Here is a 27,201-nt window from a genome sequence, read left to right on the forward strand (position 1 = left end):
ATGTCAGTTCTACCACGTGGGTATGAGAGTACACGACCATGCCCAAGGTACGGTTATGTCAAAGGTGAATATAGCATCTACTACAAGAGACCAAGGTGTGGACAGCCGCGACCACAGCCATTCCAAAAGGAATGTGCACCATATTACGGAGGCCCGAGTAACACTCCTGTAGAACGGTACGTTGTATACACTATTCCTTATGTTATTATTAATATTATTAAAAAAATATGTATTGTTTTACAGATTTATGCTAAAATTTTCTTTGCTTATCCTGCAATGGATAATAGTTAATAAATATCGATACATAGATTCTATATTACGCCGCGTGATCCCAGCATAAAATAGACCACTCTATCCTTTCGCATGGGGATTGTAAGAGATGACTAAGGGCAATTAATGGTTTAAGGATGGCAATAGCGTCCTTCTTTACGCATCACCAAAACCTAACTGCGATTTCCAAGCCTGCCAAGTGTGGCAAAACTGTTGACAAAACCCCGCTATAAGGGAAAGCCTATGTTCTGCAGTGGACAGGTAATGGCTGCTGTGATGACATAGACCCTAAATGAATAAAAAAAATATTAAAGAAAATTAGTGCAATGAATTATTCACTGGACATACTCTAAGGTCTAAATGCAAAGGCAGTCTGTCCAAAAAGGAAATTGTTTAATAGTGTTTAATAGTTATGAAGTAGGTATGCCTACGTGGATAAAATTATATTCCGCTAAGATTACGTTCGTTAAAGAGGACCTAAGGAATAAATACGAGTATGTAATATAACACTGAAAATTTTTGAGACCTATGTTTGCTATATTATAAGTATAAAATGTAATGAAATATCTCTCTAATCATTTAGGTGGCACAATATGATTTTTGTTTTAGACCGTGCTGTTACGATTTTCCTTGCAAAGCTGATTGCTTCAATCACGGTGCTTGCACGAGACCAAGTGGCCGATACGCTCGAACTGTTTGGTACCCTGGAGAATGCTGTCCCGTCGTTCCACCGTGTCAAGCGTTCACTTGTCCCAATCCGCCGTATCATCCCTGCTGTTATCATACCTGTAACAAACTTGTATAAGAAAATTGTCATTTATTTAGACTTACATACTTTAATACAGAAATCGTATTATATGAAATTTAATGAGTGCTTTCGCATTCTTGGCAAAGCAACATTACAATATAAATAATATTGTCTCCAAAACTCCGTAGGAAAATTTCTAGTACTGTAATTTTGTAATCTTGGAAGTTGTAATATTTATTAATTGTAAGTACGGATACCCTATTAACGTATAACGTAATAAAATAATAATAATGTGAAGAAGAAGACGTTTTTTACTAGACGTGATATGTACCTATGAGTAAAGCCAACCAAGAATTATTATTGAACAAAATAATTTGAACTTTATTACAATTAGTTAGAGTATCAAACACCTAAATAGCTATCTAGCAAAATCCTCCCACGTCCTGAGAGACTGTGTTTGTGATTAGTACTTTTTGCGCGCCTTTCGAGATCAGTTGGTTTTAGGTTGATGAAAAAAACTTTTATGAATTCATTTATATTTTTAAGTACAAACATATAGAATGTTCGCTTCAATATGTCTGTTATATGTGTTTTATTAATTTTTAATTTAATTGGTAAGTTGCTTTGGTATATATTTTTTTAATTATTCACTTATTTTATTATATCATTTTTTAACATTATTATTTTAATTCATTTATTCATTTTTTTTATCCAATTCATTGTCCGCATATTGATGCAACTATTTCTTACTGTCTATTATTCTTATTCCCTTTAGTAATATACTAGCTTTTATCTGCTATTTCGTTCGCTTGATCGAGATATGTTTACTATCATAAAAAAGTAATTTATATCCTTCTCAATCCCGTATTGTACGTATAAACCGAATTTCATAGTGATTAGTGAAGCCGTTAAGGCGCTATAAAGTAATAAACCAACCAAACTCACTTTTAAATTTATAATATTAGTAAAGATGGACCTATACAAATGAATACTTAAATGTATGTATATCTATTTATTATGCGTATATAAATTAATAATAATGAATTGTGCAAGTACTTGTATGTAAATAACTGCTCAGTTATCTTAATACACGTACACGTTTTCACAAACATTTGAAATAAATTCATATGCCAATTCGTTACTTAAATGCACAACACTCACTTTAAAACACCAAATTTTAAAATGTTCTTAGGAATCTGTGGACAAAAACAAATTCGCATTTGTAAGTAAAGTTGAGATCAAATGAATAAAGTTTCCCATAAAGGATATTGTTTTATACCTGATAAAAAAAAGTTAAATAAGTATATTAGTAAATTTAGAAACAGTAATTTAAGATTATGTTCCTCAAAAAATAAAACCGGTCACCTGCGAGTTGAACTCACACGCAAAGGGTTCCTCATATACATAAACATATATGACATAAAATGACCGTTATTGCATTTCTAGTATGAAATAGACATGTAATAATAATAATTATTGATACTACAATTCGTAATTTATTATTATGGACAATAATTGTGGTTAAAAACTGGATCGTATAACTAGGTTTGTTTTTGGAAGTTTTTGTTAATTGTTAGGGAGCCAAACGAGCAAGCGGTCCACCTAATGGAAAGTGGCTACCGTCGCCCATGAACACCTGCAACACGAGAGGGGATGCTTGTGCGTTGTTGGTTTTTAGTTTTTTAATTATTTCTCAAAAATGGTGCTAGTTCGAGACATTTTTATTTTTAATTTTTTTTAATTATTGCTATTGCAATATATGCCATGTAAAACTAGTCGAAATTTCAAATCGATAGCATTAGTATTTACTGAGTATAACGCTTTGACAGACGGACGGACAGACTGATGGACGGACGAAGAAGGATGCACCATAAGGGTTGTCTTTGTACCTTTTTGGCACGGAATCCTAAAAATTAATTTCAGTTGTAGCAAAACCAATTATCATCTAAAATTTGGACTGCTGAACTGATTTTGATAAAATTTCCATAGGACAAATTTGAAAGTATATCCTTTCAGTTAAAAAAGAATTTTCAATATCAGTTTAAAACTGACGGAATTACGAGGTAATAAACAAAAAATAGTACAACCAAATTGAGAACCTCCTCCTTTTTTAAAGTTTATTGAAAATAATCTGAAATTAACAGTAGAAAAATCTTAACGTTATACTAAATTTATACAAAAAACTATATGATATAAAGAGATAGATTTTTATTTAATTTTATTTTCAGCAAATATTAATTATTATACTGTATTTCATTTTTAATTACTATACTATATTTAATTATTAATTACTATAAAATTATTTAAAATATCATAAGTAATAGATATATTTAACATTTTGTGGCTTAAAAATGCTATATCTATCTTTACTAGCATGTAACTACTACCTTCAATATTTTACAGACACAAAAGTGCAAAAAATTTGCTATACATACTTGCTCTACATAGCAAACGGCATCAATCTTCTTATCAGAATGTGCTGTACCACCTACTTAACGTACTCATATTTAGGCACTTAGATAAAAAACAATATTTATATTATGTATCTCTAATATTAACCAAGAAGTATGTAGACAGTCAGCACTAGCATATTAAAATCTAAATAAATACCTGTAAAAGGGACAAAATCCAATTTTCCCAAATTTTATTAAAGCAATTTACATGGCATAAGCGTATTTAAGAGAAAACCGGTTGAACCGTGCCCACCCCAGGATTTGAGAGCACTCGATCTCATTTCTTTAAGGAGCCAGGTTTTCCCTGTAACCTAATCTTAAATACACCAAAGACGCATTCGTATATTTGTCGCCAAGCAGATGCACTGACAGGGTTATGTTTCATTATGGCAATACAATTACAGGATAACGAATGCTTACTTTACTCCTCAGGAATGGCAACCCATAATAGGTATATAGGCGAAGGTTATCACTATCTATCAAGTCGGCTGTCAGCATGTTTACTATTGCAAGTTGCATAAAAAATTATTTTGATTATCTTTACAACAATTAGCTAGATTTCAGCAACACAGCGTTTCATGAGAATAGTGTATAATGTTTAATATCTCCGATATTTCTAAGACCTGCACATAAAAATAACATTAACGGAATAATCAATAATTAATATAATATAATTGAATAAAAAAAATCTGAGAGAGAATTAGAGTAGGTTAAACCAAATTACAGCGCAGGAAGGAGAACGAAGTCGGACAGAATTGTCAGTTAATGCAAAGTACGACACTAGGTTTTAATGTAGGTAATCATTATTTTAAGCTCATGATATCATTTATGTTAAGTTTATAGCACTTCAATAGCTCCACACTTTGTTATACAAATGTGATGATAATAAGATATGTGTACTTGCTTGATAGTAGGTAGCACTTAATGTAACGATGGAATATAATACAATTTATAAATATGTTTCCATGTAGTGAAACCTGTTTATAATCTGAACTTAAATAAAATATAAAATCATATAGTCTGCCTACTACAATAACTTATAATTTTAATTGACTTACGTGATGAAACTTCACTCAGCCTTTATGAAAATTGAGTGTTTTTGTTACTCAAAAAGTAGTTATTTGTTGACAGAAGAAAAGGGTTCTCCGGTTTTGGTAATTCGGATGTATGTTTTTTATGTTTGTTACCTTATAACTCCGTTAGTTATAAACCGATATGGAAAATTCTTTTTTATCTGAAAGAATATACTTACAGGTAAGTCCCATAGAAATTTTAACAAAATCGGTTTAGTAGTTTAGTTTTTAAATCTAAAAAACTGGTTTTACCACAATTGAGTCGGTTTTTTTATGGAATTCAGTCTTAAATTATATTAGAACTGGTCGAGTGAATCATAAAACTTAAAGGCACAATCTTATGATAAGCCGCTATTGAGTACGAGTCTCTTCGATGCACCAAATTAATCAATCAATCACTGTGTTCCATGGCTCTTTTTTTCTGCAAAAATGTCAAGTTTTGATTGAGTCAGAACGAAACTGAAGTTGTTTGATGAAGCGACATTTTGTAAACAGGTATAGATACCTGTCTATACCAAAAAATATTCATTAACAAATCTATTTTGAGCTAAGATTCAGAAGACCAATATGAATTTTATGAGACACGAAATTTAGTAGATATACCTAAATTATTGAATAGGTTACCACTTCCAAAATAGAGTATCCAAGATACTCCAGATTTTAATTTATACTTTAAGATTATAGTTTTCAATATGATAAATATTTTTTCATTATGCCGAAACAAACATACACAGAGACAGACAGATACACGGATAACAATTCTCAAAATTATTGTTATGGCTTCTGTTGCTATTATCAATTTTTCTTAAATATCTCCTGTGTACAGAATATATCTTATTTACAGACATTGTTTAGTTTTATTACATTAGTAAGATCTTATTTAGATGAAAAAATATTACTCAACATTTTTAAGCCATAAAAATTAGATATTGTATATAACTAGAGAATAAAAATGTAACATAAGTCACCATACTTATACTAATAATGAACTTTGAATAAAACATATAGATAATATGAGATAGTAAATATGTATAGTTATTGAAATACTACAGAAATATTGAATGAAAGTACAAATAAATGCGTCTTTGATTTTTATAGGAAATCTTGGAGCACGGCAGCCGGACATAGATATCAACAGGTTAGTAAGTGACGCAAACACTTTGGCAAGTATCGTTACGTTCATACGTTTCGTCTACATTTCCATCACTTCTCTAAATAACTAGAAAACTCTGTTATAACCGATATTAATGTTTCTATTCACTATTAATTAGTTTGGTAGTTAGTTAAAAAGTTGATGCTAAATTAGCAAATAAAAACCGATAACAATTTTTAAATATTTTAATGTAAGATACTTATTCGTTGAAATTGGAATAAATCAAATCCATGAAAATAAATGTATATATATATATAGTAAGTAAACTATATACTAAAATTATATACCTATAGTTATTCTGTATACCTATTCTATATGTTGTAAATATATGCAAATATAAGATTACATTATTTAAACTGTAAGATTGTGTCTACGCTGAGCGTGGCCTAATAATTTACTACTCTGTTTCTTATATAGTAATGATCTAATCCTAATTTCGATTCAGACTGACAACAAGACATCGCATATCAAAGTTAACAAAGTTTGGCGTCTTTTAAAGCGCAGGCGTGTTGCTCTGATTCCGCAGGTTCGATGCTCGGTCAAGTCAATTTAGCAAACTGTTCAAAACTGACTCGTAACTAGTATTCTGATTTGTGCTTCCAAATTTTTGTTATCCATATTTTTCATATGGCAGAATTTCCCAGTTTGAACATCAGGCAAAACGGGTGTATGATTATTAGCATTTACTTAGTTATATATATAATAAATGGTGTTATTTATAGAATAACACCTGAGTCCTCAGAAATAGCAACGCATGGGGGATATTATGGGCGAAACAGTATATTCTGTTATGTCCATGGTACTGCTCATGTCTATAGGCGACGGTTACCACTTTCCATCAGGTGGGCCGTCAGCTTTTTGCCATTCTAATTTTTATAGTTTTTTTTATTATTTCCTAATAACTTTCCAATGTTGGATTAAATATCTCTTAATATTTTTTTTTTGTTTAATCATTTATGTTATCTCGCGTTTTATGTATATCTATTTATGTTATAATTTGTGTGCTGTAAGTAATTCAAATAAATTATCTATCTATCTATCTCAATAAATAGTACTAAAGTTAAGTACATTTATGATAATGGTAACAATACGCAGATGCTTCTAATAATGACCCTGAATAATGGAAAAAGCTTCTGGTATTATTCATAACACCTATAAAATATAGGTCAAATTTGATATAAAACAATATGACTTTCATCAAAACAAACGGTTACCTTCTGGGCCAAATATCTCTCATATCGAGCGGACTTCACTAAAATAGCATTCAGTGCGTCATTTCTATTCCTATATTTCAATATACAATTTCGAACTGCATACCATCGCACAGTTTGGAAAACTAACAAATGATTTTTAAATATTTACATTGAAAAGTAATGGCAAGTGGTGTTTATTTATTGTACACTATTGTATGAAACATGTAAACCAGATGTGTTCACTATTTCATAAAAAAAAAATTAGTCAAAATTCACTATTTATCTATTACTTATTGTATTTACTGTATATCTGAAATGTTATATTATGTATAAAATAAAATGTAAAAATAATCATTTTTAAATTAAAATTTAATATTAAAAATGTTTATTGGTTTCAGATTAAAACTACTCCCAAAAGAAAACTTCAACGAAGCTTTTCAACCAAGTTATACACACCATCGCCGTTCTTTGGATTTAACCCAATTGAGTAGAAGCTATGATTATGACGATAGTAGCCGCGGGGTCCATGAATGGCACTCGCCGATGCACTATCTACATGGTGCCTCCTCACATAAGGCACCGAAAGTGCTCAAAGTCCACGAGTCCCCCGAAGACCCACGCCTCTTCTACCAGTCTGATGTGTATCTTAAAGAAATTAATCGGCAAGACTTAAACAACGAGGTTTCGTTTATTTATCCAGGAAGAGAAGTGATTCGAGCTTCTGAAAACTATATGAAAAATACACCTATCCGCTCAGAACGTATGGAAGCGAATCTAATAGCTAAAGGTATAAAAATTGTATTTTTTTTGTTAAACTATTAGTTTGAGATAAGGTCATGACTTAGTAATTACTACACTCATTTGAAATAGTGAATATGAATCTGTTCAACAATAAAAAATTATATTAAAAGTTAAATTTTAAATTACAAATTAAATTTTATTAAACTAATTCTCTAATGTTGAAAACACCGTTCGCAAACAACTGACAAATGCTTTTAACTAACTATCCTTTTAAGGATTATAGCTATGATATCGTTTAAAAATTAAACCACTTTACGAGAAAACCAATGATTTATTAATAAACTATTATTACATTTTATATTTTCCACTAATGAGGAGTGATACATGTCCAACAGTAGCTCATCAATGAGTTGTTTTTACAGATTCCAATGTTTTCCTTTGAAGGCACGTTGTTCTAAAAAACAACGTTATTTATAGAAACTATAATGATAAAATAAATATTATTATGACATATTTTCAGATCACGTGTGCGTCAGATGTCCTAACGATAGAACGTTGATACTGAGGCCTGGCTCGAATCGTGCCATTCTTCAGCATCCACGTCTGCACTCTTGTAAGCACGGAAAAAGAGTGCCAAGAAATGTACGATTCATTCGCATGTACGGCCCTGAATTCGGCTCTCTATTAGAAGAAGGTAGCCACATTGTTATTGGACGGATTACGCATTTAGGAAAAGTAAGTTATTTATAGAATACTTTGAATATCAAACAAGCTAGTAACCCGCCTGATAAAAAACAGTAGGTAACCAATATTCTATCAAAATCCATAACAATCTCATTACCATATTTTTAGGTCTTTAAATAGTATGATATTAAGTTGTTGTTCGTGTCTGTTTGTTTTTCCCTTATTTCTTTTAAATATATGTATATTTTACGAAAAAATTGTATAATACATCCTAAATGGGATCCGTATGAATTTGGTACAGGTGGCTAAGATTTTATTAAAATACAGCAAACTTTTTTATTATAAGTTGTATTTTGACTTTTGCTTTTGTTATGGTCATATGGATATTATGTTCACCAAATTGCACACATCAGTTTTCTCCTAAAGTGCTTGCCGCCTTCTCCAGCATTTCACTACAACATCACACTTCAAACTGAAACACAGTCATAAAAATACAACTACTTGAAGATAGAAACACGAGAGAGATTGAGCTGCCTTCACATCCAAACGACTTTTTATGTATAATTTTAATGTTGCAGCCTTTGCAAATATGTAAACTGCAAATATATGTAGTGCCTCAAAGCTGTCCTACGCCCGATAATTTGGTTATACATTGTGAAAAGGGAAGTAAAACATGTAATTTTACGTGTCGATACCCCGACCAGCAATTATATGGCGAAAAAACTTTAACTTGTGGAGAAAATATGAAGTGGAATGGAAATCTTCCCATTTGTAAAGGTAAAAAAACTTCATTACTTATTATCTAATAAAAAGATGTTAATTTCAGTTCATTATACCAGTTTTCCATTTTATTATTAATTTTAATAATACGTACGACATCTAATAGAAACGTAAGGTATATTCCTTTTTAGGCTGTCGTTCAAAAAAGTGAATAATTTATTGCATAATTAATTTATTAATTTCAATTAATATCTATTACATGTGTATTTAATGTATCCCAATGTTAATTCTATCTTTAAAAACAGGGGGCCTACCATGAAATGAAATTTCGAAGCTTCGAACTCAATTTCGTGTTTTTATTCATACCTAAATTAGCCCAGTAAATGGAGCTTAATATTTTGTTTGTCATAAATCCTACCATAAAAGTCCAAAAGAATATTATTTTAATATTTTTAATGTTTTTAAAACGGTAAGTATTATGTACTTTTAACATCAAATTTGTGTTTCGTTCGGCTCCGAAATTTCGGAAAACATTTCATGGTAGGCCCTCAGATACCAGAAAAAATAACAATTCGTCAGAACCACAATACGCCATGCTAACTCACTTCTGAGCTTTTGGCTAAAAAAAGTTTCAGATTATCCATCCACATCCTTTTAACTCTTCGAATTTAGCTTCAAGCGATTTCTGGCTCTTCCCAAAAATATAAACCACTCTTAAAAAATACTGGCACCATGTCAATGGAAAAGCTACTCGTAAAGTAATGAGAAACTATATTTCTAATCAATATTGGGCTCGAAGAGCATCATTGTAGTACCTACCTATCTTTAACAAAGTTGTAGATCAGCAAAACAAAAATGGCTGATGATGGGTATGCGCTGTTATTATAATAGATATAGAATAAAACTTCAAAAATATTAATTAAAATGTTTTCGTTACTTTTCATGATTATTTTAATATTATAGTTAATTGGATTTTCTACTGTAATGTAACTATGTAAATCATTGAATAAAACTACTAATTGATATTATTGTATGATTTCTACAGCTCGAACTTGGTGTAAACCCCCAACACCACCAGATTATGGTCGTATAAGTTGTAAAGGTGGTACATCTTACAACGGCTCCCGTCTACTTGAAGGATCAACCTGCCGAGTTCGGTGCAGTCATGGCTGGCGTTGGATTCCCAGAGTGACCGCTGTCTGTCGCCGTGGGTCTTGGACCCATGCGCTCACTTGTCAACCAAGAAGAAATTAAGGAAACAGTTTCTATCGATTTATTGAACATGTAGACAATAACTATACCTCTACATAGTATCTCAAAACAAACGTTTTATCAACAGGGGTTTTTTTTATTATTTATGGATATCAGAATGTATAGTTATTAATTTCTGAAGCCGCTATTTACAAACTATATTTCTTTGTCTTACTGAAAGTGAAAAAGACGTATTGGAAGATTTACCTGAAAAAGATAAAATTCTCTGATCTATGTTTGTTTTAATGGATTTTACGAACGTTTATCAATCCCTTCCTTAATTTCGTGAAATCAAGGGATGATGATATGATTTGTAATGAATTTGTAAAACGGACAAACACGAATGGTGAAAAAAGTTGTCATTTTACACCTTTAGTATATATAGATTTGACTCAAAACTGGCAAAATACCGACTGAAATATTATATATGTATATATGTATATATATATATATATATATATACATATATATATATATATATATATATATAATATACACGTATACATATACATATATTAGAATATTTTTTAATAAAAGTAAAAAAGAAAATCTCCTTCAGAAAATCATATCTACTTAAAAATAAATAGTTATGTATAGTGTAATTATAACCATTAGTAGTACCGCATTCGAGTATTCTGACATTTTCCTATGATTGACTGGGAGAGAATGCTTTTAGCATTAAGTCCGCCATGTACACATACATATTTGTACTAATGAATAAATAAAATAATAAATAAACCATTATAGAAAAAATATTTAAACATTGTCTTATCATTAAATGCAAGACGTAAATGATACCGTCTAATTTTTTATACGAAAGCTTTACTTTTGTCGCTATAATAATATACATACATACATACATATCTGTCACGCCTGTCTCCCATTAGGGTAGGCAGAAACAATGGAACGCCAAATGCTTCGATTCAAACAAACCTCTATAATGCTAACCGCTATAATAATATGTACCTACTTATTATTGTTATATTAAGGAAAATTTTAATAAAAATTTTCATTTATTTCAATCAATTACCAACACTTCCTTTCTCTATCCACAACATCTTACTGTAAAGCGATGAATAAGATAAGCGTTTTAAAAGAGGGGACATTGATCGGTGACCCTCCCCCCCCTGTGCTATTAGCATTTATTGGTGGGACACCAGCGAATATTATAAGTGAAGACGAAAGCAGTCCAGTGACCTCATCGCGACAAATTTGACACAAAGATTATAATTTTCTTACCTGATAGGGTTATTGCTCATCCCGGAAAGATACTTTTTTTATTGATGAATATTAAATAATAACCTCGCCTGCACGATACACCAGCTGGGTGTCATGATTATTCTAGGTGAAGATGAAGTCAGGCTACTTGAAACCAAATTGAAGTTGGCCTAACAAGCTATATTTTTAACAATTGAGCTATTGATCCACATTATTAATAATCCCTTCTTCTCCGTAAGTTAAAATAAGGTCAGTTATCGACGTATGTCAAAGTCGTTTTCTGTTAATTTTCAGAAAAAAATTAAGAATTTGCGAATGTATATCAGTGATTATTTAAAAATTAGTCTATTTATAAAGTAAAACATTAATCATAGAATATAAGGTTGCATGTAAATCTATCATTAAAAAACTATGTACTAGGTTTTTTCCTATATATTTTGCTTTGGAATTTTTTAAATACTTTTTTTTATCATAATCCAAATTTTCAGTGACAGCTTCATTAATAACTTACTACATGAGTAACGTTTTAGTTCATAAGCAGAGCACTTTTTTGTGATATTTTCACATTTGGTTGAGCTAAAGTTATGAACGCTCTTTAAAATTTATATATTAATATAATCTTCTTATAATCCAACTTCGTCTCTGCATTTATATTAGTGCGAATGTGTGAGTTGTGGTATGACGTGTACTATGTACGCTGTAGCATGGCGTGGGTGACAGTTGCCGGTATGACATTCACTTCTGTCAGTACCACATAACTAGGAGTGTGACGTTTAGCAATTCATTTTTATCGCTGACGACACTCGCAGCATAAATCTAGTTCTTTTTAATATTCTTATGAAAATTTGTTTAAAAAGCAAATTATTATTTAATTGGTATTTATGAGGAGACTCCGTTATCGCGGATGTACTAATGCGTAGTTTCTAGGGATTAAACCTTTATCGACTATGGTCTATGCGATATTTCAAATCTACTTATAATATTATGTCTGATGGATAAAATTTAAATAAAATAAATAAATAACGTGTATAAACTTGTCAATATACATATTTTCTTCGTACTTATATGAAATTATCAAAACCGGGTTTATGATTTCTTTCGTGACAACATTTTTTCTCTATGCCGCATCGACGCGGCGACCATTTTGTTTACCCGTGCATAAGATGCTGTCAGTACGAATGCTAACGCCTTGTATATGATACATATTTCGATTACATTGTTCGTTTTCATTTTCGTTAAATTGTTATAGTTTGTTGTTTTATTTGTTAATGTTTGTTGTTATTACCATTCCTAAGCATACAAAAAAACTGTTTTGGGTAGTCAGGCCAGGGAGCATGTTGTTCGCCTCCAAGACTACTTTGAAAGAGAACTACAAAAGAATGGATCTTTGTTACCATTGAATCGAATTGTGGAACAAATAGTTGTAGCTCTTGATATTGACCGCAGTACTGTTTCGCGTATAACACGTGAGAAAATTAGCCAAGAAGGGATGTCTGAAAATATTTTATTAACACCCAACAAAAAACGGACCAAGGTGAAGCCAATCACAGATTTAGATGATTTTGCTAAGGATACTATTAGAAATCATATTTATGATTATTATAAAGGAATGGAGCTGCCTACATTGCTCAAGCTTCTAAAATCATTGAAAGGAGCTGACTTGTTCAAGGGAGGTATTACCTCGTTACCGGAAGTTATAAAAGATATTGATTTTATTTACAAAAAGTTAACAAAAGGAAGATTATTATGAAGAGGACTGACATTGCCTTAGCAAGATGTACATTTTAACCTAAGTGTTGGAGCAAAGTTATCTTTTTGGATGAAACATGGTTAAACGCTAACCACACAGTGGGTAAAAGTTGGACCGACGATACGGCAAAATCGTGTACCAAAGTGTAAAGCAAAGGCGAACGCCTTATTATTATTATTTATTATTATTTGTCACGCTGGTACAGCAAGTGGATTCGTACCCAGTTGTTTGCTGGCTTTTAAAAAAAATTACGGAGTATCTTAAGGAGATGAAATACGAAAAATTCAAAGATTGGTTCATAGGTCTATTAAATAATTTAAAAGAGTCTATAACCATAATAGGTAACGCACCCTATCATTCGGTACAAGTTAATAAACCCCCAAACCAATCCAACCGCAAAAGCGAATTGGTAAAGTGGTTGAGTGAAAATAGAGTTACAGCAGATATAAAAATGTTAAAGTCGGAGCTTATTGACTTAATCCGACGTCATAAGCCACCAACTCCTACCTATGGTCTGGACGAGATGGCAAAAGAAAAAGGCCACCAGGATCTTCAACTACCACCCTACCATTGCCAATATAATGCTGTTGAGCTAATTTGGGGTGAAATAAAAGATATAATTTTAATTTCAATTCCCATTTTGAAGCTTTCTAATAAAAATCAGCTGTCCGAACGTAGCATGTAGAACCTAGCATTACCTATGAAATAATTGATTATTTGATTGATTGATTGAATTGAAATACTTTTTTTTATAATTCCGTTTATTTTTAGGTCAGTCCGCAAGTAATACTTTGCCGCCATTTACGGCAGATAAGATGTTACTACAAGAGGCCATCAACAATGTTCAACCTAAAGACTGGACGAAGGTCGTGAATAAGACAAAAAGGGGCATTATGTCTGATTGGGATCGTGACATTCATATTAACAACATAATGAATTCATCGTTAATAATATTCGTCACAGATTCAAATGATAAATTTAGTGACAATTCAGATGTTCCTGACTCTGATATAAGTTTAGACGAATAAAACAGAAATATTCTTCTTAGCAACCTTTTAAGTAACCCTACCCTATATACGTCCTGTTGTTTCATTTATATAATTAAAGACTTTTTAACAATAAAAATTAAACTACGCACAATATACGTTTTTTATTATAAAAAACATCGACTATCCATCGTAGCACTACATCCCATCACTAAATACGTCTATTGCATTACGTTATATGCATAACACTTTGCTTAATTTTTTTTTTTCAATTTGATTTTATTTGTAGACTAGAACATTATGCCTGCGTTAAATTTAAGTTACTACAGTTATTAATGATTTAATATATTACAAATGTTGTATAGATGAAATACTAAGTCATAATTTGTAAATTGCGGCAACTTTAAAGAATGAAACGAAACATTACTGAAACTGTCACCTGCATCATGCTATAGCACACATGGTATAGTTCCATATATTTAGTCTGCTTTATTATCGTCTGTAGTTAAAATACATTTTTCTTTCACAATTAGCGCCATTTGCGTTTATGTGGCAAAAAGCAGAACTAATGTACAATAATAATTTTAGTTCCTAAATTTACCTGCAGAGGCAGAACTGACGGACAGTTAGTAATCATAGACATATAATTTTAAATAGACAATTCAAAAATTAAGATTGACAATAAATATTGTTTTCAGCATAAACTACTTATGTAATTTTTTTTTAAATGGACTAATAGAAGCATTTTAGATATTTATATTTTAATATTATCATTTTATCTATTTTTCAAAGTTATGGTAATTTTTTTATTAATTCGCAGCTTATGCTATGGTATCCCCAAACATTTTTTTTTTAATAATTGAAAAAGGAACAAACATGGTATTTGACAGTTTTGGCCGTTATATGTTTTAGTTTTTTTTTCAGCACTTCTCAATGGAATTTAATTAATAATTTCATGTTATACTCTTCCTTATTTTTTCCGTTTTAACATGTTCTTTTGTTAATTGTCGAAGTGACATTTTGTAAACCAAATAATAATGGGAAATAACACTAGTAAATCTTGTAACGACACAGTTATTTGTACGCAGAAAAACGACGTAGACCTTAGTGCTAGTTCTGATCCTAGGTCACCTACGCCAGAAATAATACGAACACCGCTTCAGGTAATTTAGGCATCCTTTCATTACCCATATTTTCCTTTTGCGCTTTTGTGATTTATAGGAATGTGGTAATTTTGGAATTGAAAGTATTGAACTTTGAGTATGTGCATAGTACTTGATGACTGATTAATTTGGTTATCATCAACCTTTCAGTCATTAATTATTCACTGTAAAAGTTTCCTTACAGATTGCCATAAAGAATGTTTCTGGGTCGCTTATATTTCAATTCAGATTGCATTATACTCACAATGATAATTGATAATTTCTCAGATACCAGAATAGATATTATATAATAAAATACTTATAATTTTTTCACACTAAATGACGATATAAGTAGTGAAGTTTATTCTAAAGTGTAATTCTTTGAATATATGTTATAAATATAGAGTTAAAACTGTTATAAAGAAAATATGCTTCAAGATTGTATAGTATAAAACCACACTACAGAGTTTTATATTTAGTATTTTAGATAGTAAAGCCAGTGTATGTCGCTGTTTATAAATAAAATTTATCCAGTTTCTTATTTTAAATTTCTATAATTTAAGCAATAATTTGTATATTGTATAGAAATTAAATTACAGCTAGAAGCAAATAGTTTTACTTTTGCTATTTTTAAAGAATCACATACCTATTAAAGATAATATTAGAAATTGAATAACAAGAATGTGCCATTCGTTAAATAGAGATAAATTTAATAAAGCAAATATTTTCTCCATAACTTTATAATACATACAAAGAATTCGTATATATGCAGTAATCTTCAACTGTTTTTTGAAAACAATATTATAAATGCTAGGTACAAATTCAAAACCAAAATATCATTCAGAAAAGTTAATAGGTCTTTAATGGGAATGAGCATTAAATGTTATAATTAAATACCAAAGGATATTTTAAATCTACCTTTTAATAAATTTAAAACTGTAAAAATACTTATTGAAAAAAGCTTATTACACACTAAATGATTACTTGAATGACAAATATGCATGTCGTAAGTGGATCATGCAAGGGCTTTTTAATGTTCATGTACAGTTAAATAAATATACATAATATTAACAAAGTTTTGACACAGTTTCTTGCTGGTTTTTCTCAATAGTTTACAACGTACCAAACACTGCAATAATGAGAAAATTATAATGTAAAAGTGCTTATAGACAAATCTATTTAAATAAAGATGATTTTAAATTAGTTTTTGTAAAAAAAAAAAATGAAAACTAGGTATTGGTGGAGTTTGGAATTCATTTTTATAAATTAGAAAATACTTGTACTACTTCCATAGATTTTTATTTAAAATCTTTAAATAATTTAAAATAATTTAAAATAATTTAGTTTAAACAACAATTAATTTTTGAGCTCAGTCCACCATACTAAATATATAACTTTTAATAATAGAATGCATATTCCAATAATATAATTTCTTATTACAGGGTAAGCCTAATGGAAAGCATAATATAACAAAGAATGTGGATTTGAGAAAAACATTTGAAAATGCTAAAGCTGAAGAAAAGCTGATTCACAATAATCCCATACTTTCAGCAGTTATAAAGAATCATTTGCAATCATATGATCCTCGTTCACCAACACAAGAATTTGAAAGAACACCTATTATAATTACTTCAAAAATAAATCAGCTTGAAAATGATAAAAATATAACTAGACTTCAAAGTGAAATTAACTGTGGAAGTCCATGCCTGAGGAACGATAATTATGAAATTAATGAAAGCTCTGTAGAAGAAATCAATAGTCCTGATTTAGTTATACCTAAAAACTTATGTGACGGATTTTATGATATGACCCTTAATGATACACTAAAAGAACCCAATGAACCACTTGGATCATCAACAGCTTCAAATGAAGCAATAGAAGCAGATATATCAGACACAAAACCAACAAAATTATTAGAGACAAATTTTGAATATGTAGAGACTGAAATTGATAAATTCGAGGACACTGAAGAAAATGTCCCGAGTATTAATGGTGCAGACTGCAACAAAAATGACGTACACCATATTCCTGTATTTAAAATCCTTGATGAAGATCCTCGTTCACCATCTATTGGTATAGATAGGACTCCTATAGTAGTTGCCATGAAAGCAGAAAATATGAGTAATGACAATGTAGAACATATGTCAGATGACAGTTTAATTAAAGTTCTACAAAATACAAATGCTGAACTTCGCCAAAATGTAGCAAAACCTGTGGAAAAAAATTCAGAAGGATTATTAATTTATGAAGATGAATCTGAAAGTATTAATGATACACCTAAAAAGTCAAAATCTGTTGGTAATAGTGGCTCAAGAACTCCACTTTCTTGCATGAAAAATAAGACTGATACTGGACATTCAAGATCAAAATCAGCAAATACTTTGTATGACCCAAAGAATCCTCTAGGTCCATCAAAAGTTTCTAGAAGGGTGTCTCATATACCTAGATTGAAATCATTATCAAAACCGATTAAAGTTGTTTCAACAGGGAGTACCATATCTTTAAAGTCCATAGGCAAAACCTCAACATTAGGTGGTGACTGTGAAAATACACCTCCACACTCACATCGTGATAAATGGGACAAGAATAGCAGTATTGTGCTTTAAAATTTATTATGTAATAAATTGTTATTTCTCTTGTAATAATTAATTACTTTAAATAATAATTATTATTTAAGTTTGTCTAATCAAATTTTATTCCCACTTTATATTTTCCCTTTTTAATAGGAATGTTGATTTAATAATTATATTCACTTCATTTAACTGATATCATGATTATTATAATATAGTCTAAATAATCTACAATAAGTTTTATAAGATCTGACAATAAAATATGTGTATACTTCAAGAGTTATTTTAATAATAATTTTTAGTCATGTGAACATGTAATTTCTCTTTTGTATTATCTCAACAATTGCATAATTGACAGACAATTACTTCAAGGGTACATAAGCTACCGTCTAGGGAAACCATTTAAAAAATTGTGTATCGTTACATGTACTGGTGTTTAAAAGGCCTGCTATTCGCACTGTGAAATCAAAATCATACTTTAAATATCATTGGGAGATCACTAAGTATTCTACTACATACACGGTGCGTCTAGCAGTTAAAATAAGTAGCTATATTTTTTTTAAAGTTTTTCGATTCGTCTCTAAGAAAATTAATGTTTCGCTTTTTTATTACTTTCAGTTTCACCACCTACTTACCTGCATTTTTTATTTAATGCGTGTTCGCGACTGAGGATTATCTTAACCGAAAAAGTTTTTTTTATAACCAATATGTAATTATATAACCTGCATGTTTAATCGTTGCCGTTACCATTTGTATACAAGATCTCAGTATGAGTATTTGACATCAGAAAAACTTAAGAACTGTAATTTGGTACTATGTAAGTACCTAACAACATGAAATATGTGACAGCTGTGTAGGTAGTTTCAACTCGGAATACATAAATAACATACTATTCACAATTAGACGGATTATTATAAGTAAGAAAATAGTTTTTCTTCTCACTTGCCTACAAAAATGATCGACTCCACAAAGTACTACTAATCTTCAACATCGACAGAATTTAAAGTTTAGGTCTTGTCACTGTTCATGTCGTTACGATTCAATGCAAAAGGTGATTTAATAAAATTTTTTTTTTTTTTTTTTTTACAACACAGGGGGCAAACGAGCATGCGGCTCACCTGATGGTAAGTGACTACCGCCGCCCATGATCACCCACAACACCAGCGGCATTGCAGGTGTGCTGCCGGCCTTTTAAAAAGGAATATACTCTTTTCTTGAAGGTTATGTTGTCGTATCGGTTCTAAATAATAATCGTAAAATACTAATAAGCTGACATTTCAATAAATTTATTCTTTGTTTCAACATTTTTATTACATACATAAATCTCTACTACTACTTCATTGAGTACAGAATGTTTATTTGAGTAACTACACTTTATTAAAAAAAAAAAAAAAAAATCACAAAAGTAGTTAAAAATATTGCATCAAAACTATTTATATGGAATGATTTAAAATTAAGATGTCGAAATGGAGATGATTTAGTTGTTAAAAATTAAGCCCCATTAAAATACATAGACTGTTAATCTCAATATTACCTCATGATGATTAGTTTCTCTGTATTTTCTTCTTACAGCCCTCGAAAAACTAAAAATTAAAATATATCAACTATTAATAAAATCCATCTGTACTATAAACATAAATGTAAATCTGTGTAAATTTACTAGGGACTCAGATATTCATAACCGAGCATTCAAAATATACATTAAATACTAGGTATTCAGATCATAGAACATAATGATCATTACCTTTTATTGCATTTGTACTGACTACTAGTCCTTTATATATATTATGAGTACTATATAATATATTATGATACTGAAAGATAATGGAAATAAAGCACTTAACTAACACTAAATTTAGTATCATACAATTGCATGTACAGGATTTTAGGTATATTGTTATGGCAAAAAAGCAGAAGTGATTCATGTATAAATATATAATTGCCAAACAAACATGATGCGAGGAATCATTCTATTTATGAGTGGTTTATGACAGTCTAAACATGTTTTTAAATCCATATTACCGACAAACATCATAAATGCCTTAACATAATGATCTATGTAACAATTATTTAGATTATTAACTTAGAAAATAAATAGCTGTGTTTATATAATTAATACAAATACTATTGAGATATTGATAATATGTTTATCTACACTATTTAACACATAAGTTGTGTCTATACAATTCGATTTGGTAAATTCATTGGGTAGATAAAATGTTATTCAATATAGACGGATGAGATATATAACAGAAAAGAGAATATGATTAAATAGATGGTGATCTATTTTAAAACAATATTTCATAGGTTTATTTTTATTATATAATCTTTTATTAATATACGTAGTAATAATTAGCAATATAAGTGGATACGGTAAAAACGTTTCCAATTTCAAAGCAATATCGCATGCACTTTCAAATTACAAGAATAAACTATTGAATTTGGGTTAGTAAAATATATCATTGTATAGTTTAGGAAACATCCAAAGAAGCTTCCAGCTTTACAAAATATACCTATGCATATAGATTTAACTCTTGCAGAAACATAGCACATGCATTACTGTTTCAAGCTAGGTAAGATATGGCATCCAAGGCCATAAACCGTCATCTATTAGTCCATGTCACTTTCAATAATTTTAGAGGTTAGAATACATTGCTTTTTATATTAAAAATATTTATCAAAAAGTCAGATAAAAGAGATTCTGAATTATTGTGTATATGAATAAAAGTCTTTAAATGTATCATTCTCTCAATACCATATAGTAATCGCTTGAATAAATTATATATGGACATATTGAAAAATTATAAATACTTAATTAATTGTTCATCAATATCTAATAAAACTGTTTTATTTAGTATATCGTTTAAATTTTTTCAAGGTAACTAATTTGAAAGTATTACAGCTTTCATTTCTTTTTTTGTTAACTTTTCTCACCACATTTTAGACAAAACCATTAATGATAACTTTATACTTAGAACTTTAAGTTTTTTAATTTGGCACTATATTACATACGGTTTTGTAGTGTTTTTATAGTTCTTCAAAGTTATACACTAACAAAAATTACTATTTTCTGTTTTTCACAATTTCAAGCATAATAATTTCTAAATTCTACTATATATTAAGATATTTTTCCCAATAAGAATCCTAATTAGGTACGCTGATTTTTGTGTTTAATAACATATTTATTACTGTATTTCGAATGGTGCTTTTTTTTTAATTAATAATTTCGAGTAAAATTGTACATGCAATTAGGATGCTAATCAATCTAAATCATTACAATTTGACTTAAAGAAATCTTAAGTACCTAATAATAATAAGAACCCATAAAATTGCACAAAATTACAAGAATTCTTGAAATTTTTGTTTATGGGAAGGATTTCATAACGTAATTATTTTCAACGCCTACATAAATAATATTCCCAACAAATCACAATAATTATGATTATATAATAATAGCTATTATAAATACTACTGATTCTACCACTCCTATCTATAGGTTAATAACAATGCAATTCTTTGTCTAACATTTAAAAATTAGTAGCGCTTTTTTATGTGACGAAGTTTATTTTCATACATTGATTTCATAGGTATTAATATTTAAACTAAAATTGTATTTAATATTCTAACAAATAATAATTCTACGATTATGCATTTTATTCAGTTAATGATCGTTTTATTCAAGGCCAACAAACATTTTTTGTTTCAGTACACACCAGAAACCTCGGTTTTACCGTAGTACCGGATAAAATTTAAAGGTAATCACAATTTGCGCGCGTTAGATTTAAAGTAGATCTGCCATTTAAAATTTATGGCAACATTATGGTGTTTAAGACTTTAGAAGCTTAAACACTTGCTTATTAATTACATTAGAATAAAAATACTAAACATGCACCAAAATATACATATAACAAGAATTAATGCTCGCAAAAAGAACTATTATTATTTAAAGCATTCTTATATTTTCTAACATTTACATTTAAAATACTGACTACTACACATTTTAGGAGGTAGTTTGCATTATTATTTATTTAAAATCTTTTGTTGTTATATATTTTGGGGCAATACATAAATTACATCGTTACTAAACACTTAACATTCATTATAGAGTAACGTTAAAAACGAGTGCAATTGTTGCTCGAAAAATTCTCTAGCTGCCAAAATCATGCTCCTTCATGCAAGTTTTTCACTTTTCAATCGAGTTGTTTTCATCAGCCACTGTGTCTGTCGAAAACGATTAGTATTGTTAGAAATCTACACACACACACACACACTGGAAATCAGATTTACCAGTGTATTAAGTGAAAGGAAAGGATATATTACCAAAATCTAGTAATATTATAACTTTACTCTTGCAGTGTGAGTGAGGAGTACCAATCGCATCACCACCTATCTATTTAGAATAAAGTAAAAAAATTGTCAATAACTTGTTTAATTTCACTGGGGGTTTGGTTAATAGTTTAGCTGAATTAGTCTGTTAATTTAAATATCAGCATTATAATTAAAATCAATTATAATGCTAGGTGTTTCATAGTATTATAAAACTTGGCAAGATAATATGTACCCTTTAAAGCATACTCAATACAAATACTTGGTAGAATAGTCTTTATACAAAACGACAATCACATGAATATAAAATCAATTGAACGCAAGTCTCATGCCGTTCCAAATGCATTCCAAATTCCAAAATGAAATATTAGTAGACCGCTAATACAATAGATAAAAAATCTCGACCTATTTCAACGTCAACTAAACTGATATTGAACTGGTATGCAGTGATTAGACGGTGACTGTGGAAACTGGATCTAGATGGAGGAGGCTTTTGCCCAGCTGATATCGCAGTCTATGAATGAAAAGAGATAATTTAAAATAATAATTTAACAATTGACAATTTTAATTGTATAACGGTTCATTATTTCAACTATTAATTAGCTACTAATAAACATAGGCCTCATCCAGACTCTTATAGGGGTCGAGTTTGAGTCACCTGCCTCCACTGACTTCATCTAACATATTTGTATTTGTCGCTTTATCTAGTGTGGAGGGGGGGGGGGGTCCTAGACTGCGGTTGACATATATAGTTTATTACTAGAACCTTCTTTATCCATTGTTTGTACAAACTAAGTAGTGACCCATTGCTGCTTTAGTTTGCTTGTTCTTCGGGCTGTATTGGTCGCTTTGGTTCTGCAGATGTCCTCATTTTGCATTTTATCATGCATATAAAGCATTAAGTATAGTCCTCATTACAGCTCACTGCGCATCTGGGCCATGTCTCAATTCTATAAATTATTAGTGGTCATCACACTGTTTAATAACTCACTTTGGAACTTAGAGATATTTGAATGCGTAGATGTAACGTAGTTCCCCGAACGTTGTCCAACCGAGTTATCATCAACTGAGCTCTCAGTCGAAGTTGAACTTAATCTGACAAATTGGTTCAGGTATACATATTCGTCGACAAATATGAGTAGTTTCCAACAACAAGTGACACAGATATTAAATATAAACCTAGACTTATATATCTTAATAACAAACTGTTGAGGAACAGTGCCAGTTTTAGCGTACTTGGCGCTATTAGGCATGTTTTAATGACACCCCCCTGACGACGAAAAAAAATATTACAATTCTTAACTGAAGTGTTCATGGGGAAATTAAAAATTAAAATTTTACATTACGCTATGATAACATAGCAATTATCATGAGTAGGTTGAAGATGATTGATGTATTCGCTATTCACGTTTATACCGTATCCTCTCCATTCCATTTGTAAACATTTTATAATGTAGTGATGAAGTTTCAGGGATATCATGCCACTAGGTATATATTGCACCTTCTTTTTTAATGTTTATTATTAATAGTCCAATTAACGTTTTTAGAGAAAGACAAGTTTAATATAATTAAAGTTGGATGGGACAATCTCTATCATGTCACTTAATTATACTATACTTAAATTTCAAAGTTAAATTAAGTAAAAACATTGAAAAATAAATCCTAGTAATAATTTATAATAATAATAGTTTATATTACTTTTATGGTTAAATAATGATTTTACATTGAATATATAACTAGGCTGTTGCATGTTAATTATAAATCATATATAATGTATAATATAAGATAAGAAAATTTTTATAATCAACATGCTACGTGCAATTAGTATGTCTGTAAACTGTATATAAACAACTTTTATGAATGTGTAATAATATTACATAAAAAATAAAATAGATCTGTTCTAAATTTGTTAATTCATAGAAAATTACATTGTTAATAGCAACTGTATGCAATATTTTGTTTTAATAAGCAAACATGTGAATCTGTAAGCCAAACTACATTTCATGGTATAAAACTTATTATGCTTATTAGCTAGTGAATGTAAATTAGTTTTATAGCAATTTGAGGCAAATTTAATAAAAATGATTCTTACAAGTATTTAATAAAAACATTCAGTTGAAAGTATTTAAAATTTTCAACTTAATACTAGTGTAACATAATTAAGTTTTATTATGCAGGGATACCTATCTCTGTCCATAATGCTAGTTTTAAAGTAGTACAATAGCCATTTGAATATAGTTAATAATATAATTAACATTGCTAACCAGAATTTAAAATTAGAATTTAAAGTAAATGGACAAATATAATATTTATTAATACTATAATCATGAATCATTATCATCATCTCAGCCATTATCTGTACACTGTTGAACTCTTATGCTTTATGAAGGTCTCCTCCATAAATTGCCATAAGGAATATATCATAAACATGATATAGTAACTGATTGATATAAATGAGTAAAACAAATACACAATGTAATTTTTCCTGTTTTACTATGATTGTTGGGGGGAAGGGATTGTTATATTGGGAAGCAACCTCCCTTTACTTTGAATATACCCTATCAGGTGACCTCCATGCGGTTCCCCCTGGAAATCATCTTGACTAATTTGTTGTTGAATTCATCACAATAGGCTAACTGACCTGCCTTTTCATCCTCACCAATCATCCCACACTGATGCCCTCCCAATGTATACCAATAGTATGAGAGGGATTACCATTCCATTATCACCCAATAAAAAAGCTAAATTATGATTGTAGCCAAATTTATGCATGACAATTCTCACCTTGATCTTTATCTTCGACATTCTGTGTAATAAATTCTCGAAGTTCTGCATATGCTTTATCCACTGTGTCATTAAGTATAATAATATGGAAATTTCCAGGCTGTTGACCTGAAAATATTACAGAAGAAATGCCTAATTACTTGAAAATGTATGATATGGAATGAAAGTGGTGATTTACTAATTATTTTTGGTTTATGAATAGTTTTACTTAACAGTAACAGTAGGGGTGCTTTTGAAATGTCATTGTCTAAATTGTCTTAAAGATTTTGATTTTGAAATTCCATATATCATTTAATAAACATGAATGCTCCTCTGTGAATTGCTATGCACTATAAACTTTGAACATATATAAATGGATTTAAGAATTAATGGATTTTAAATATACATGCTGGTACTGCTAGTTTAAAACATTATAAAAAATCTATAAATGATATACTCATTAAATATATAATAATAGATATTTTCTTACCAAATTCAATTTCTCTTATAGCTGTATCCAATCTTTTCCTCAAAGCTTCTTCATGTTCAGTGTTGCGGGCTCGTAAACGCCTCTCTAATTCATCAATAGAAGGAGGCATCACAAATACAAGTAATGGATTCAAATCTGTGTTTTTCACTTGTTTGACACCTTCTATATCAATATCCAAGACACAGACCTTACCAGTACGACGAACCTCTTCAACAGCTCGTTTACTGGAATTTACATACAATATTTAATGATAATTACATTAAATAAATAAAAACAGGGCAATAATCTCCACCCAGGTGTTGTCTACAAATACTCAGTATTTCCTAGATACATCTAGGAACAATTTAAAATTAGTTGACTTTAGGTTAAAATATATTTCATATAGATATTATATATTTAGTTCATTAATATTTGTCAATAATTTATATGTCCACTCATGAGAAAAAGAATACATGTAAATTAGATTTTAACATGTACTAGAAAATATAGAAGTCAATATATTAGATATATTTAAACCATGACCATGATGTGGTACAAGCCACACAGAAATATTGACAATAAAAATTAGTTATGTAGGTATTATACCTGTAATTGCATTATTTTAAGTATCTACTGTGAATTTAAAATAGATTACCTATTTACAAATATAATTCCTTCAGTAAAATAATTAAAATATTTAAATTTATGATTATGATGTGAGATTCATAATTTTGAGAAACAAACATTCACAAATAAGCTTGCAATCTTTTTATATATAGTTTTAGAATTTGCCAAGTATTTATAGATACTTGGAGCTAGCGGAAAAACAGTTTACTTACACCAGAAAGTAAACAATTAATATTACTATATGTTCAAAACTTATTATTTGGCATGCTGCCCACTATCTCAAAACAACAAGCACATGGGTATGTAAAGAATAAATTAAATGTACTTACCTAGTACCATACATATTCCCACTGAATGTTGCACTCTCTAAGAATTCTCCTCTTGCGATAGAAGCCATCATTTCCTCTTTTGTTGTGAAATGATAGTGAACACCATCTTTTTCGCCAGACCGGGGGCCTCTCGTTGTATGAGACACACTAAATCCAAATTTATCAGGAAATTCTTTTAGGAGGCGCTTTAGTAATGTACTTTTCCCAGACCCCGAAGGTCCACACAATACTAAAGGACGAGGTCCCTTCTGCACCATTGTCGTAAATACTACAGCACAACAATAAAAATTTTATTTATTAGAAGTCGAACACACTATAAGACATTTAAACAGAATGAAAAATATCTTACATTTGAATAAAATCGTGATTTCTGGTATGGTGTAGATAAAAACTATTGAATTTTCAATCAATAAACTATTTTATCACAACTGCAGCGGTAAATATCAAAATCCAATAATTTAATTAGGTTATATGTGCTTTATTTCAGCCACAGACAGTTAATGCTGGCTGAAGCAAGCGCAAAAGAGAAAAAGTAAAGAAAATAAAAGCCACAAAACGTCAAATCATACGTAAACTGTCATTATCTTTCCACCAGTAGTGTCAATGTCAAGTGGCAGGAACAAAATTTGCAATAGCCCTAAGAACAAGGAATTACATAGATTAAATGGTAAAATAAAAACTGTCTCTCCTTTCTTATTATGCAAATATAATTAGTAAAAAGAGGACGAAAGATAC

The 27,201-nt window shown here is 29.9% G+C and overlaps 5 protein-coding genes across 10 annotated transcripts; 4 read left to right on the plus strand and 1 right to left on the minus strand.

Moving 5' to 3' along the window:
• On the plus strand, positions 1 to 1,075 carry LOC113518472 (uncharacterized). The gene is made up of 2 exons (XM_026903417.3): positions 1 to 176; positions 880 to 1,075. The coding sequence occupies exons 1-2, from the start codon at positions 1 to 3 to the stop codon at positions 1,073 to 1,075; spliced, it is 372 nt and encodes a 123-aa protein (XP_026759218.1).
• LOC113518470 (guanylate kinase) lies at positions 922 to 27,004 on the minus strand. Of its 6 annotated transcripts, none has more exons than XM_052901944.1 (6): positions 26,816 to 27,004; positions 26,467 to 26,734; positions 25,532 to 25,755; positions 25,063 to 25,170; positions 19,487 to 19,535; positions 922 to 1,056 (listed from the first exon to the last, which is right to left on the minus strand). In XM_052901944.1, the coding sequence occupies exons 2-5, from the start codon at positions 26,721 to 26,723 to the stop codon at positions 19,519 to 19,521; spliced, it is 606 nt and encodes a 201-aa protein (XP_052757904.1). In that variant the 5' UTR covers positions 26,724 to 26,734; positions 26,816 to 27,004; the 3' UTR covers positions 922 to 1,056; positions 19,487 to 19,518. The 6 variants fall into 6 exon arrangements, 5 of the variants coding, with proteins under 5 accessions (XP_052757904.1, XP_026759215.1, XP_026759214.1 ...); XM_026903414.3 differs by having other exon boundaries at positions 1,048 to 1,066; XR_008253697.1 differs by lacking the exon at positions 922 to 1,056 and adding an exon at positions 16,287 to 16,511 and having other exon boundaries at positions 19,487 to 22,173.
• LOC113518469 (uncharacterized) lies at positions 1,471 to 11,081 on the plus strand. Its single transcript, XM_026903409.3, has 6 exons — positions 1,471 to 1,632; positions 5,643 to 5,682; positions 7,289 to 7,677; positions 8,152 to 8,366; positions 8,894 to 9,092; positions 10,081 to 11,081. The coding sequence occupies exons 1-6, from the start codon at positions 1,593 to 1,595 to the stop codon at positions 10,287 to 10,289; spliced, it is 1,092 nt and encodes a 363-aa protein (XP_026759210.2). The 5' UTR covers positions 1,471 to 1,592; the 3' UTR covers positions 10,290 to 11,081.
• Positions 12,209 to 13,504, plus strand: LOC128202502 (uncharacterized). Its single transcript, XM_052903081.1, has 3 exons — positions 12,209 to 12,230; positions 12,800 to 13,229; positions 13,298 to 13,504. The coding sequence occupies exons 1-3, from the start codon at positions 12,209 to 12,211 to the stop codon at positions 13,401 to 13,403; spliced, it is 558 nt and encodes a 185-aa protein (XP_052759041.1). The 3' UTR covers positions 13,404 to 13,504.
• LOC113518468 (uncharacterized) lies at positions 15,089 to 18,717 on the plus strand. The gene is made up of 2 exons (XM_026903408.3): positions 15,089 to 15,403; positions 16,825 to 18,717. Exons 1-2 carry the CDS (start codon positions 15,278 to 15,280, stop codon positions 17,986 to 17,988), a joined length of 1,290 nt encoding a protein of 429 aa, XP_026759209.2. The 5' UTR covers positions 15,089 to 15,277; the 3' UTR covers positions 17,989 to 18,717.
• Positions 27,005 to 27,201: the final 197 nt, after the last annotated feature.

Source organism: Galleria mellonella, unplaced genomic scaffold (genome assembly GCF_026898425.1).
Source record: "Galleria mellonella isolate WM207_F2 unplaced genomic scaffold, CSIRO_AGI_GalMel_v1 utg132, whole genome shotgun sequence".
Lineage (NCBI taxonomy): Eukaryota > Metazoa > Arthropoda > Insecta > Lepidoptera > Pyralidae > Galleria > Galleria mellonella.

Bases quoted from the DNA above. Each gene is read 5' to 3' on its own strand.
- LOC113518468 (XM_026903408.3), top strand. From the start codon at position 15,278: ATGGGAAATAACACTAGTAAATCTTGTAACGACACAGTTATTTGTACG. The intron at 15,404-16,824 runs GTAATTTAGGCA...TTCTTATTACAG, and splicing joins TAATACGAACACCGCTTCAG to GGTAAGCCTAATGGAAAGCA.
- LOC113518470 (XM_026903410.3), bottom strand. From the start codon at position 26,723: ATGGTGCAGAAGGGACCTCGTCCTTTAGTATTGTGTGGACCTTCGGGG. The intron at 25,756-26,466 runs GTAAGTACATTT...TGTAAATTCCAG, and splicing joins GGGAATATGTATGGTACTAG to TAAACGAGCTGTTGAAGAGG. The intron at 22,174-25,062 runs GTGAGAATTGTC...CGTTTTCGACAG, and splicing joins TGTCGAAGATAAAGATCAAG to ACACAGTGGCTGATGAAAAC.
- LOC128202502 (XM_052903081.1), top strand. From the start codon at position 12,209: ATGGCGTGGGTGACAGTTGCCG. The intron at 12,231-12,799 runs GTATGACATTCA...ACCATTCCTAAG, and splicing joins GGCGTGGGTGACAGTTGCCG to CATACAAAAAAACTGTTTTG. The intron at 13,230-13,297 runs GTTAACAAAAGG...ATTTTAACCTAA, and splicing joins ATTGATTTTATTTACAAAAA to GTGTTGGAGCAAAGTTATCT.
- LOC113518472 (XM_026903417.3), top strand. From the start codon at position 1: ATGTCAGTTCTACCACGTGGGTATGAGAGTACACGACCATGCCCAAGG. The intron at 177-879 runs GTACGTTGTATA...TTTTTGTTTTAG, and splicing joins AGTAACACTCCTGTAGAACG to ACCGTGCTGTTACGATTTTC.
- LOC113518469 (XM_026903409.3), top strand. From the start codon at position 1,593: ATGTCTGTTATATGTGTTTTATTAATTTTTAATTTAATTG. The intron at 5,683-7,288 runs GTTAGTAAGTGA...TATTGGTTTCAG, and splicing joins CCGGACATAGATATCAACAG to ATTAAAACTACTCCCAAAAG. The intron at 8,367-8,893 runs GTAAGTTATTTA...TTAATGTTGCAG, and splicing joins GGATTACGCATTTAGGAAAA to CCTTTGCAAATATGTAAACT.